This window comes from Miniopterus natalensis, chromosome 11 (genome assembly GCF_054644295.1).
Source record: "Miniopterus natalensis isolate mMinNat1 chromosome 11, mMinNat1.hap1, whole genome shotgun sequence".
NCBI classification, from domain to species: domain Eukaryota; kingdom Metazoa; phylum Chordata; class Mammalia; order Chiroptera; family Miniopteridae; genus Miniopterus; species Miniopterus natalensis.
The window spans coordinates 15,090,243-15,102,180 of NC_142091.1; the positions used below are offsets into that span (position 1 = coordinate 15,090,243).

Here is an 11,938-nt window from a genome sequence, read left to right on the forward strand (position 1 = left end):
AGGTACATGCAAAATAATGAAACTAGACCATCAACTTACACTGTTCACAAGAATAAACTCAAAATGGATAAAAGACTTAAATGTAAGTCGTGAAACCATAAAAATCCTAGAAGAAAGTGTAGGCAGCAAAATATCAGAAATCTCACGTAGCAGAATTTTCACTGACACAATGCGTAGGGCAAGAGAAACAAAAGAAAATAAACAAATGGGACTACATCAAAGTAAAAAGTTTCTGCACAGCAAAAGAAACCAGCATCAAAATGAAGAGGGAACCCACCGTATGGCAGAACATATTTGCCAATTATACATCTGATAAGGAGTTACTTTCCAAAATACATAAAGTACTCATACAACTCAACAAAAGGAATAATACCCAATTAAAGAATGGGCAGAGGATCTAAATAGACACTTATCCAAAGAGGACATACAGTGGCCAGGAGACATATGAGAAAATGCTCAGCATCACTATCATCAGAGAGATGCAAATTAAAACCACAATGAGGTACCACTTCACACCTGTCAGAATGTCCACCATCAACAAATCAACAAACAGCGAGTGCTGGTGAGGATGTGGAGAAAGGGGAGCCCTAGTACAGTGTTGGTGGGAATGCAGACTGGTGCAGCCACTATGGAAAAGTGTGGCGTTTCCTCAAAAAATTAAAAATGGAACTGCTGTTTGACCCAGTGATCTCTCTTCTAGGAACATATCCTAAAAATCCAAAAACACCAATCAGAAAGAATATATGCACCCCTATGTACATAGTAGTGTTATTTTCAATAGCTAAGATCTGGAAACAGCCCAAGTGCACAATAGTAGATGAGTGGATAAAAAAAGCTGTGGTACATTTACACCATGGAATATTATGTGGCTGTAAAAAAGGAGCTCTTAACCTTTGAGACAACATGGAGGGAACTGAAGAGTAAGTATTATGCTAAGAAATAAGCCAGTCAAAGACAAATATCACCTGACCTCACTTATATGTGGAATCTAATGAACAAAATAAACTACAAACAAAATAGATCCAGAGACATGGAAGCATGCAACAGACTGATGATTCTCAGAGTGAAGGGAGGTGGGGGTGGGAAGAGATTAACCAAAGGACTTATATGCATATATGTGTAAACCATGGACACAGACAATAGTGTGATGAAGGCTTGGGGAGGGGGCGGGAGAGGGAGGGAGGGTCTCAGTGGGGTGCAGAAAGGGAGACATCTGTAATACTTTCAACAATAAACATAAATTCTTAAAAAATATATGACATGGCCCTGCTAACGTGGCTCAGCAGTTGAGCATCGAGGTCAATTCCTGGTCAGGGCACATGCTCAGGTTTCGGGCTGGATCCCCAGTAGGGGGCGTGTAGGAGGCAGCCAGTCAATGACTCTCATCATTGATGTTTCTATCTCTCCCTCTCCCTTCCTCTCTCTGAAATCAATAAAAATATTTTGAAAAAAAAATATATATATGACATATTTCACTTAACACATGACTCAACAGACATATACAGAACATTTCATTAAAAAGCAACCGAATTACACATTCTTTTCTAGCACACACAGAACATTTTCCAGAATAGATCATATCTTAAGCCACAAAACAAGTCTTAATAAATTTAAGAAGATTGAGATTATATCACTTCTTTTCCAAGCAAAATGATATGAAACTAGAAATCAATTTTTAAAAAGCTTGGTTTATATTCAATAGTATTACAACAACAATATATATTACCTGCATCTACTAGTAATCACCTGCTCCAAAGGGTTTTGTCTCCCTTCCTTCCTTGCTTTTCTTTAGGTACTATGCAGGACACCTGGAGTCCAAGTCAACAAATCAGAAAACTCTACGTTTAATCCACACAGCGACGAAAGGGCTAATACGCTGTATTGAAGATGGTGGAATAGATTCTGTGATGGAGTGGGAAGTGGATGAAGTGCTGAACTGGACAAATACACTGAACTTTGATGAGTAAGTACATGCTTCTGTTCTTGGGGAACAAGGGCAGGTGCCATATTTTTCTTTATAATATTTCCCACTCCCATGTTGAATCCAGGGGGTCACAAACATAATCCCCCCCACAACGAGTATTTATTACTTGTCTAGAAAGAAGAAATGAGGGAAAAACATATAAAAGGGATGATCTAAAAGTAGAAAAAAGAATATTAGGTGTTTTTTATTGTCAGATTTTATTCTTAGGCCTTAGTCTAAATCTGCTTTATTTCTTACTTGGAATTCAGAAACAATGCTAACATGGAATGAACAGTATAAAGAATTTCCTTAATGTATAGTCCCTGATCTTCCCATGAGAGACAATAAAGTTATGATTTTTCAGTGACATACTATGGCAGTTTGAAAACATTTTTAAGGTTTTTTTATGTGTGATGGAAATTTTAAAATATTTTAATATAACCATCAGGGAAATTCAAGTTAAAACCACAATGACATACTACTTCATACCCACTAAGATGGCTGTAATTAAAAAGACAGATAGTAACATATTGACAAGGAGGTGGAGGAATTGGAACCCTTATATATCGCCAGTGGAAATGTACAATGGTGCCACCATTTTGGAAAACAATCTTGTGGTTTCTCAAATGATTAAACATGAAGTTGCCATATGAATGAGCAATTCCAGAACTCAGTATATATGTACAAGAGAAATAAAAACACATGTCCACACAGAAGTGTGTACATAAATGTTCTAGCAGCATTATTCATAATATAACCCAAAAGTAGATACTACTCAAATATTCATCAACCGATGAATGGGTAGATAAAATGTGGTATATCCATACAATGGAATATTATTCTGCAATAAAAAGAAATGCTGATAAATACTACAATATTGATGAAGCTGCTAAGTGAAAGAAACCAATCAAAAAGGCCCATATATTGTAGGATTCCGTTTATATGAAATGTCCAAAATAGGCAAATCTATAGCGACAGAAAGTAGATTAGTGGTTGCCTACGGCCGGGAGACTTATGGGGGTTGGGGATGATGGGTAAGGGGCACAGTTCCTTTTTGGAGAAATGAAAATGTTCTGAAGCTGATGGTGGTGATGGATGCACAACTCCGCCACTGAAAGCTGCTGAATGATACACCTTACCTGGGTGGATTGTACGGTATGTGAGTTACATCTCAAAAAAGCTTTTAAATATATAGAATATTTACTCAGCTACAATAATGAATGTGAATATTGCATGGGTGAAATGGCAGAAAAATTAAAATAAAGATGGTGTGAGTAAAGAAACAAAGAAAAAGGAATAAATTAGGAACAGAGATAAGAAAATGGGATAGGAAAAGTCAACGTCATTGAACAGGAGGAAGCGAATCCGGGAGGAAGCAGAGAATACTGAGAAGAGGGAGGGTGACAAAAGAAATGATGAAGAAAAAAATGACTATAAAAAAAAGGAAAACAAAAATAAAAGAAAAATAAGATATTGAAAGGAAGGATATATTAGAACATACAAAGGGGAAAAGAAATAAAGAACTAGATGCTCTAAAATAGTTTGTAATAAGTAAATAGTAAAAAGAGATGGTTATTACCCAATAACCCCAATATCTTGTCCAGGCCATAGTACTGGAATTCCCTATGGACAGCGTATCTGTAATTTCCCAACACTGAATAAATACAGATGGTAATAATGATGTAAGAAATGACATCCAAAGAAAGGCACTGTAAGGCTGTACTTTCAAATCAAAAGTATATTTATTTTGCATTCGGTATTATTTTGTATTAGTTTCAGGCGTGCAGCATGGTGGTTAGACAGTCATGTACTTCATGTAATACTGTACTTGGTTTATCCGGAGAGTAAAAACTGCTGGGTGAAAGAATGGAGGGAAAAAGGGAGAGAGAGGTAGGTGAGGTTCATCTTGAATGAGCTTCTGAGGGCAGGATAAGGAACTTTCTCAGGCGAGCTTCCGAAACCCTGATTTGCCTTTCCCTACACAGTTGGCTAATTCAAGCCAAGGGCCAGCAAGCTTTAGGAAAGGTTACCCCCAAGCCCACGCCCGCCAGCCCGTACTCCATCGCTGTGGGAATACCGTAATACGGGGAGTCCCCAGGGGAGCTGTAAACAGGCGTCTCAGCCCCCTGTCATCCTCCCTGCCCTTCTCGGGCAGGGGGTTGCGTTTCTCAGGGTCCCTTTGTGGAAGGAAGGATGAAAACAGTAAGCCACAGGCACTACATTCCTGCCAATGCATCAGGGACAGTAGGTCTGGCCTTGCAGAACCAAGGACAGAGTTCTTTGTTGCTGTTGTTTCCCCCTCGCAGAGAGTTTTCTGTCCATACTTTTAATTTAGAAGTTCACTAACATCTTAGTAGCTTTCAGCTGAGGGCATGATCTCAAGTGAATGGGCCAGGATAAGGTGAGGAGAGGTGTGCCGAGGGAGACCAAAGGCACTAGCATGTGGGTGATGGGCACCATTTTTATACCTCCTCCAACTCACTGCCCTAGGGGTTGCCTTAGGTGCATGAGAGCTACTTGGAGGTGGGAGTCATGAGAATGAAACATTTGGACTAATGAGTTTGTTGTCATTAGATTGCATAAAGAACGTGGAATTGTAGAATTAGCCTAAGCCTGTACTAATGAATCAATTCATTGCTTACTAATAAACCAATTTAATTTAATGAATGTCTATGTAATGTGCTTAGGTATGTTGCCAACTGGAAGGAAATTGCTACAAGCAACTCTTCAGCTAACTTCAGAAGTAGGTGGTTTTTAGCAATACTTTATGGGAAATTCTTGTAAACAAAAATGATACATTCCACACATGTACACATTTCTTAGCAACTAACATTTCAGCACCCTGCACAGCGTGCAGACATAGATAAATCTGCTAAGTCAGTCTTGCCTTTATAGTAAGACTGTTACTTGGGAATAGAAGGAAATTTTCTACTTTATATAAGGTTGGATAAATGTTTTTTAATGAACCTTTTTTTTAAAGTTGTGTATCTCACAGTTTCAGTAATAATTTTTAATGAGCAAACTTCACTTGACTAAGTAAATGCCTCAAAATGTTGGAAATAATTTTTGGGTTCTATGCCACTCTTGTCCCTCCAGGGATCACAACACTGAGCAGCTGAAAGTCACAGCATGTTGAAGAAGCATATCATACCCCAGAAATAGCAGCAGTTCCAACAGAGCCAGAGTCTAATTGTGGTCATTGTATAATCTGAGTGTACGAGTTCTGTCCTCTGTCGTCCACGGGAGGCAGGAAAGCGCAGAGGTTACAGTTGTGGAGAGTTGATTCAGACTGCCTGGCGTTGATTTGGGCTCTATTGCTCACTGGCTTTGTGATTCGGGGCAAGTTACTCGCTCAGTCTCCTCTCTGTAAAATGAGGCTAACAACAGTACCAAGCTCATAGGTTGTGAAGTACTAAGAGGAACACGCGTCAAGAGCTTGGACTAGTGCCTGCTACATAATCCATACTCTATAATGTTGGCTCATTAGCCTTAACGTATCCACTCATGTCCAGCTCACTGTCCCCCCAACAGCCCCGGCTGCCATCATCCCTCTGCAGGCTTCTGCGACAGCCTCCACACCGATTCTCCTCCAGTCCATTCCCCACACAGCAGACAGTGACCTTTCACAATTTAGGTCGAAGTAATTAGAACACCTAAACTCTTCTTTAGCAATTACTATGTGGAAGTGCTACCTTAAAGTGCTTTGTAATATTAGCTCATTTGACCTTCAGACTAACCCGATGAGTCAGGTTTTATTGTCTGCATTTACCGGTGAGCAAAGAGATGGGCCACTTGCTCAAGGTCTCACAGTAAGATCCTGCGAGGCTGCTTGCTGCAGAGCCCATGTTCTTAATGATGACCACCTCTGCTGCCTCTCACAGCTTCCCCCTGGGCTTGGAATAAAGTGCTGACTTTAGGATGGCTCTGGCTCTGGCTGGGCTTTCCACCCTTAGCATGTCCCACTCTGCCCCTCACTCACAACCCCACCATCACAGGAACAGGCCTCTTGCCTGTTCCTAGAACATCCTGTGGTTTCTACCTTGGGGGTTTAATGGAGTTGATGGCCTTCCACAGAACAGTTTCAGGGAACTATCTTCACTTAAGGGCAGGGAGTTGTCCTGTTTGCTACTGAATCCCTAATGTGTAGCACACAGTAAATTTTCAATGACAGATAAAAGAATATAAAGGAATGACACGTAGAAAAATGGAAGCATAGACTATGAAACACTGAGTTGAAAGAGATTACAGGCATATCTTGGAGAAATGGCGAATTCAGTTCCAGACCACCTCAGTAAAGCAAGTAGTGCGATAAAGCGAGTCATAATCTTTTTGCTGGTGGAGGGTCTTGCCTTTTATTTGTTTAAAAAAAAAAAGCAAAATCTGTGAAGTGCAGTAAAGCGACGTGCCATGAAACAAGGTCTCCTTTACTGACTGCATAAAGATGGAAGGACAAAGCGAGGCAACTGGAAGGCACACAGGGGCAAGTGAAACTTATTTCAGGCAGTGGGGGTTTGCATTACAGCGGAGTCAGTGGACGGTGACACGTTGAAGGGTCGGCGCTGGAGGAGGGGGGAGAGAAGCACAGGGAGATCGAACCCAGAGACTTGGGACTAGCTCGAGAGAGAGAAAAGGCTTCTCTTCATTTGTGAATAAAAACTGTTGGCTAGTAGTTAATCACGGAGCACTAAGTAAGCGCTAGGTCCTTTACATGCACCGTTACACTTAATTCTCACAAAAAAATTATTAGGCGTGTGCTCCTATTGTCCTCTTGTTACAGATGAGGACACTGAGACTTAGGTTAAGTAACTTGCCGCAAATTACACAGCTGATTAGTAATAGACCAAAACTCAAACCCAAGTCCTGCAGAGCATTTTGTAGAGACAGACAATGAAATATGGTAGTGAAAGTAGGATGAACCCAGAAATCTGGGACGTGTGTGGCTCCAGTTAAACAGGATATAAAGAGAGCTGCTCCACGAGTGGTGGGAAAAGCTGGGGTAGACCTCGGCCTGGCATAGTGAACGAGCCTGTACCTTACCACACCTGGCATCTTCCTAAATGCTTGTCATTCCTCTCTAGGTTTCAGGTTTGAACAAGAACAGAAAAAATTATATGGCTGTGCAGCTATATCAGAAGAGGACATGGGAATAACAGAAAATGCTTCGTCTGAAAATATTTATGAAGAACCACATGTCACTAGACTAACACCGGATTCCCCTTATGGAATATAAACGTGAAGTATTCTTTTCTTTTTTAAGCCACAGCCCTTCAAACCCTGATTGCATCAGCTATAGTAGAGTTTATTCTGACTATAATGACATACAGTCTCAGCACAGGAGCTACCTAATTAAGGAAGATTAAATAGAAGTAAAAGATCGGGCTGAATACAGCAGTCATAGAAAATGTAGAAATTATTCTTGGTATTCTGAAAATTGTAATATTCTAACAATCACACTTAAATAAAGATACACTTAGTTGCAAACAAATCTTCAGCTCTTCTTTCTTGAAGCATGTTTTAGTTGAGCACTCGTGTCAGGCAGAGCGCCTTTTCTATTAAAAAAGGAAAGGGGAGGAAAGGAAAGGGGGCAGTATGGCACATTCTCTTTTTAATTAGGAAAGCAACAGGCCTGCTAGAAGCCCCAGCCCCAGAACCTTAGACATCCTTGAACAAAACTGGGTCACTGGGGCACCGTTGGCTAAAGCAGCTAGAAAAGTGAAAACCTGTCCTCAGCTTCCACAGTGGGAGGACTAGGGGACTGGAGAGGACTGTTGGGCCAAGGGACAGAACCCATCCCCTCCCCCCAAGTCTAAGCACCCTCTCTGCCACCTGCCATCGCACTTACCACACCATATCTTTAAAACTCCGTCTATCGTCCTAATAGACCAGAGGCTTATACCCCAACTATTAAAAAATCATCAGCAGTCAGACACCTAATGTATATTTAAGAAAAAAACCCCAACAGATTTGAGATATAACTTACATACAAACTCACCCACTGAGCGTTGACAAATGTTCACCACAATGAAGACATAAAGCATTTCCATCACCCCAAATTATGCATCTTTGCGGTCAACCCACTCACTCCACCCTAAGCCCCTGGACACCCCTGATCTCTCTGTCACTACAGGTGTGCCATTTCTAGAACGCCATGTAAGTGGAATGATACCACATGCAGTCTTTTTTGGTCCAGGTTCTTCCATTGGCACAGTGCTTTTGAGAGTCATTCTGCTGTTGCTTGTATCAGCAGCTCATTCCTTTTAAAATCACCATTGCACAGTTAAACCCCAGCCTGTATATCCACCCACCAGTCGGTGGACATCTGGTTGTTTCCAGTTTGGGATCACTATGGATAAAGGTGCTATGAACATTCACGCCCAAGTCTGTAGGGGGACAAATGTTTTCATATCTCCTGGGAAATACCTGGGAGTGGAGCTGCTGAGGAAGAAATAACTACATATTTAACTATTTTATAAGAATGTTTTTCTAAAGCGACTGTACCATTTTGCATTTCTACCGGCAATGAATCAGTTTCAGATGTCCCACTTGGTTCTTGTCACTTGGGGTTGTCGGATGTTTTAATCTTCGCTGTTCTAGTGGATGTATAACGATCTCATTGTGACTCTAGTTTGCATTTTTCCAAATGCCTGGTGATGTTGAGAATCTTTAATGTGCTTACTTGCCTTTGGGTATCTTTGGCAAACTGTTCAAATCTTTTGCCCATTTTTAATTAGTTAAATGTTTAATTTCTTATTTTTTAATATAAGATTTTAAAATATATTCTAAAAACAAGTCCTTTATCAGATACTGTCTTGCCATTCTGAGGCTGGTTCTTTCATTTTCTTAACAATGTCTATTCAGGAGAAAAGTTTTTAACTTTAATAAAGCCCCAGTTTATAATTTTTTCTTTTATGGTTCATGCTTTTAGTGTCATATCTAGGAAATCTTTGCTTAAACCAAGGTCACAAAGGAGTTCTTATACAGATTTTATAATTTTTGACTCTCACATTGAAGTATATCATCCATTTCAAGTTAATGATTGTATACTGTAGGGAGGGAGGGTTTGAAATTCATTTTCTTGCATTACAGATATGCACTCACTTTTAGAAAGACTATCCTTTCCCTATTAAACTACCTTGGAGACTTACCTGAAAAATCAATTAGGCATATATATGGGTCTATTTCTGGATTCTTTATCAATAAGACATCTGATAAGGGGTCAATTTCCAAAATTTATAAAGAATTTATACATCTCAACACCAAGAAAACAATCAAAATAAAAAATGGGTAAAGGACCTGACTAGACACTTCTCCAGAGGACACACAGATGGCCAAGAGAAATATGAAAAGATGCTCAGTGGCACTAAGACCACAATGAGCTATCATCTCAGGCTTGTGAGAATGACTGTCACCAACCAGCACGTGCTGGCGAGGGTGTGGAGAAGGGGAGCCTGGTGCGCTGCTGGCGGGAGTGCAGACTGGGGCAGCCGCTGTGGCAAGCAGTGTGGAGCGTCCTCAAAAAATTAAAATGGAGCTGCCTTTTGACCCAGTGACCCCACTTCTGGGACTATATCCAAAGAAACCCGAAACGCTAATTTGGAAGAGTATGTGCACCCCTAGGTTCACTGCCGCACGATTTCCAATAGCCAAGATCTGAAAGCCGCCCAGGTTCCCTTCAGTAGATGGATAAAAAAGCCGTGGGACAGTCACACCAGGGACGACTCCTCTCACCCTCTGCGACAGCATGGGTGGCCTGGAGGGCGTTACGCCAAGTGACACCAAGGCGTGAGAAAGACAGGACCCCGTGCTCTCACTCGCCCGTGGGATCTAACAGGCAGGAGAAACTGACGAGCAAACAGACAGACGCAGATGCACAGAACAGACTGACGGCTGTCGGGGGTTGGGGCTGGGTGACAAGCTGAAGGGATTAAGAGAAAACCACGCGGACAGCAGCGCGCGCCGGGGAGGAAGGGGCGGGGGCGGCCGGGGGCGAGGGGAGGAGCGGCGGCCGGCTGCGGGCGGAGCGCACCACGCAGTGCGCCGCCCACACAGAATTGTACCCTTGACACCCGCCCGGCTTTATCAACCAGTGTCGCCCCGTAAAGGCAATTAAAAAAGAAAGAAACGTGGCATACAAACTTCACGTTTAAGATGCCAGGACCTCTGTACTGTCATGTTCTAGCATGTATCTTTTAGACTTCAGAAATGTCGGCGGTCGCCTGCCTTCCTGTCCTGGGGTCATCAGGACCCCGCGTCGGCGGAGGCGCAGCCGCGCGGGCTCCCGGCTCCCAGGCCCCAGCCCCCAGCCCCCAGCCCCCAGCCCCCAGGCCCCAGCCCCCAGGCCCCAGCCCCCAGGCCCCAGCCCCCAGCCCCCAGCCCCCAGCCCCCAGGCCCCAGGCCCCAGCCCCAGCCCCCAGGCCCCAGCCCCCAGCCCCCAGCCCCCAGGCCCCAGCCCCCAGGCCCCAGCCCCCACCCCCAGCTCCCAGCCCCCAGCCCCCACCCCCCGCCCCCAGCTCCCAGCCCCCAGCCCCCACCCCCAGCCCCCAGCCCCCAGCCCCCAGCCCCCACCCCCAGCCCCCAGGCCCCAGGCCCCAGCCCCCAGGCCCCAGGCCCCAGCCCCCAGGCCCCAGGCCCCAGGCCCCAGGCCCCAGCCCCCACCCCCAGCCCCCAGCCCCCAGCCCCCGCGGCACTCGGCCCTCGCCGCCTGCCTGACCCAGGCTGGCCCCGGGGGCGCAGGCGAGGCCCGCCGTGCCCACTGCCGCTTCCCAGGAACCGCACCATGCCGGGCACACGGGCCACTCAGACTTGAACAGCATGAAAGGGTCTTAGCGTACATTGTTCCAGAATTATTTATTCAAAAACAGGTAACAGTAAAGAAATACATTCAATAGTACCAAATCTATATAAAATATATCATTTCATTAAGGTGCAATTAAAATACTTGAAACGGCACGTAGTTCTGTATTTCAAGCCAGTGTGCTGGCTTTCCACATTTTTATTTTTGTTTAATCCTCATTGGAGGATACTTTTTCCATTGATTTTTAGAGAGTGGGAGGGGGGAGAAAGAGGGAGGGAGAGGGGGAGAGAGAGAGGGAGAGAGAGAGGGGGAGAGAGAGAGAGAGAGAGAGAGAGAGAGAGAGAGATCGACTGCCTGCCTCTTGCACACGCCCCGACCAAGGAGGGGGTCAGACCTACAATCCAAGTGCGTGCCCCTGACCAGGAATCGGACCCGGGACCCTTTGGTGCTCGGGCTGATGCTCTAACCACTGGGCAACACCAGCCAGGGTGCTTTCTACATTTTTTAAAGACGAGCTTATTTAAATCTTTAATAAGTCCAGTTTTTCCTTTTTGCTTCTTTTGCTTTAGACATATTTAAACTATTTGGATTACTAAGTGTATATATTTCAGGAATATACTAGAATGACCATGGATTTATGTACCTGCTGGTTAGGGAGATACTTTGGGGTGGTATTACTAGCACAGAGAATGGTGGGGGGGATATGATCTTCCTTGATCTGGACACAACTGTTCAGTCTGTAATTTATTAGCTTTTCTAGTAGCTTCTCTATTTGGTTCCACTGACCTGGTGAGCAAACTGGTGAAGTCTAGATTCTTTTCACTTGAAGGCTTTTCAAGTTAGAGATTGTCCACAGACTTGCATGTCTGACTTACTATACTGTGGGCTTAATGTATTTACATTATTTCTCCAGTTTCACTTTTTCCAGGTGTAAACTAACCTTGCAAGAGACACTGCATATAAAGTATGTCAAGTACTGAGCATACAACAAACATTCTATAATCAATGTTAGAAGCCTGACTACTACTCATGTGTTCGTGATACATTTCTGTGCTATTCATTTCCAGACTGTTCCAGCTTGTCAACATCTTTTTGAATTCTAATTTTATTACCTGTAAATTAGCTATTCTCCTAGGTTGGTTATCTGCAAATTTGGTAAACTTTCCAAAGCCATTAATATC

At 43.4% G+C, this 11,938-nt stretch overlaps 1 protein-coding gene across 1 annotated transcript in view; it reads left to right on the forward strand.

Moving 5' to 3' along the window:
- Nucleotides 1-7,436, forward strand: part of C11H11orf65 (chromosome 11 C11orf65 homolog) — a 31,081-nt gene extending 23,645 nt beyond the window's left edge. Inside the window, exons 7-9 of the mRNA XM_016218215.2 lie at nt 1,793-1,963; nt 4,651-4,706; nt 7,042-7,436. Coding sequence (XP_016073701.2) covers nt 1,793-1,963; nt 4,651-4,706; nt 7,042-7,193 — 379 coding nt within the window. The 3' untranslated portion in view covers nt 7,194-7,436. The remainder of the gene's footprint in view (nt 1-1,792; nt 1,964-4,650; nt 4,707-7,041) is intronic.
- Nucleotides 7,437-11,938: the final 4,502 nt, after the last annotated feature.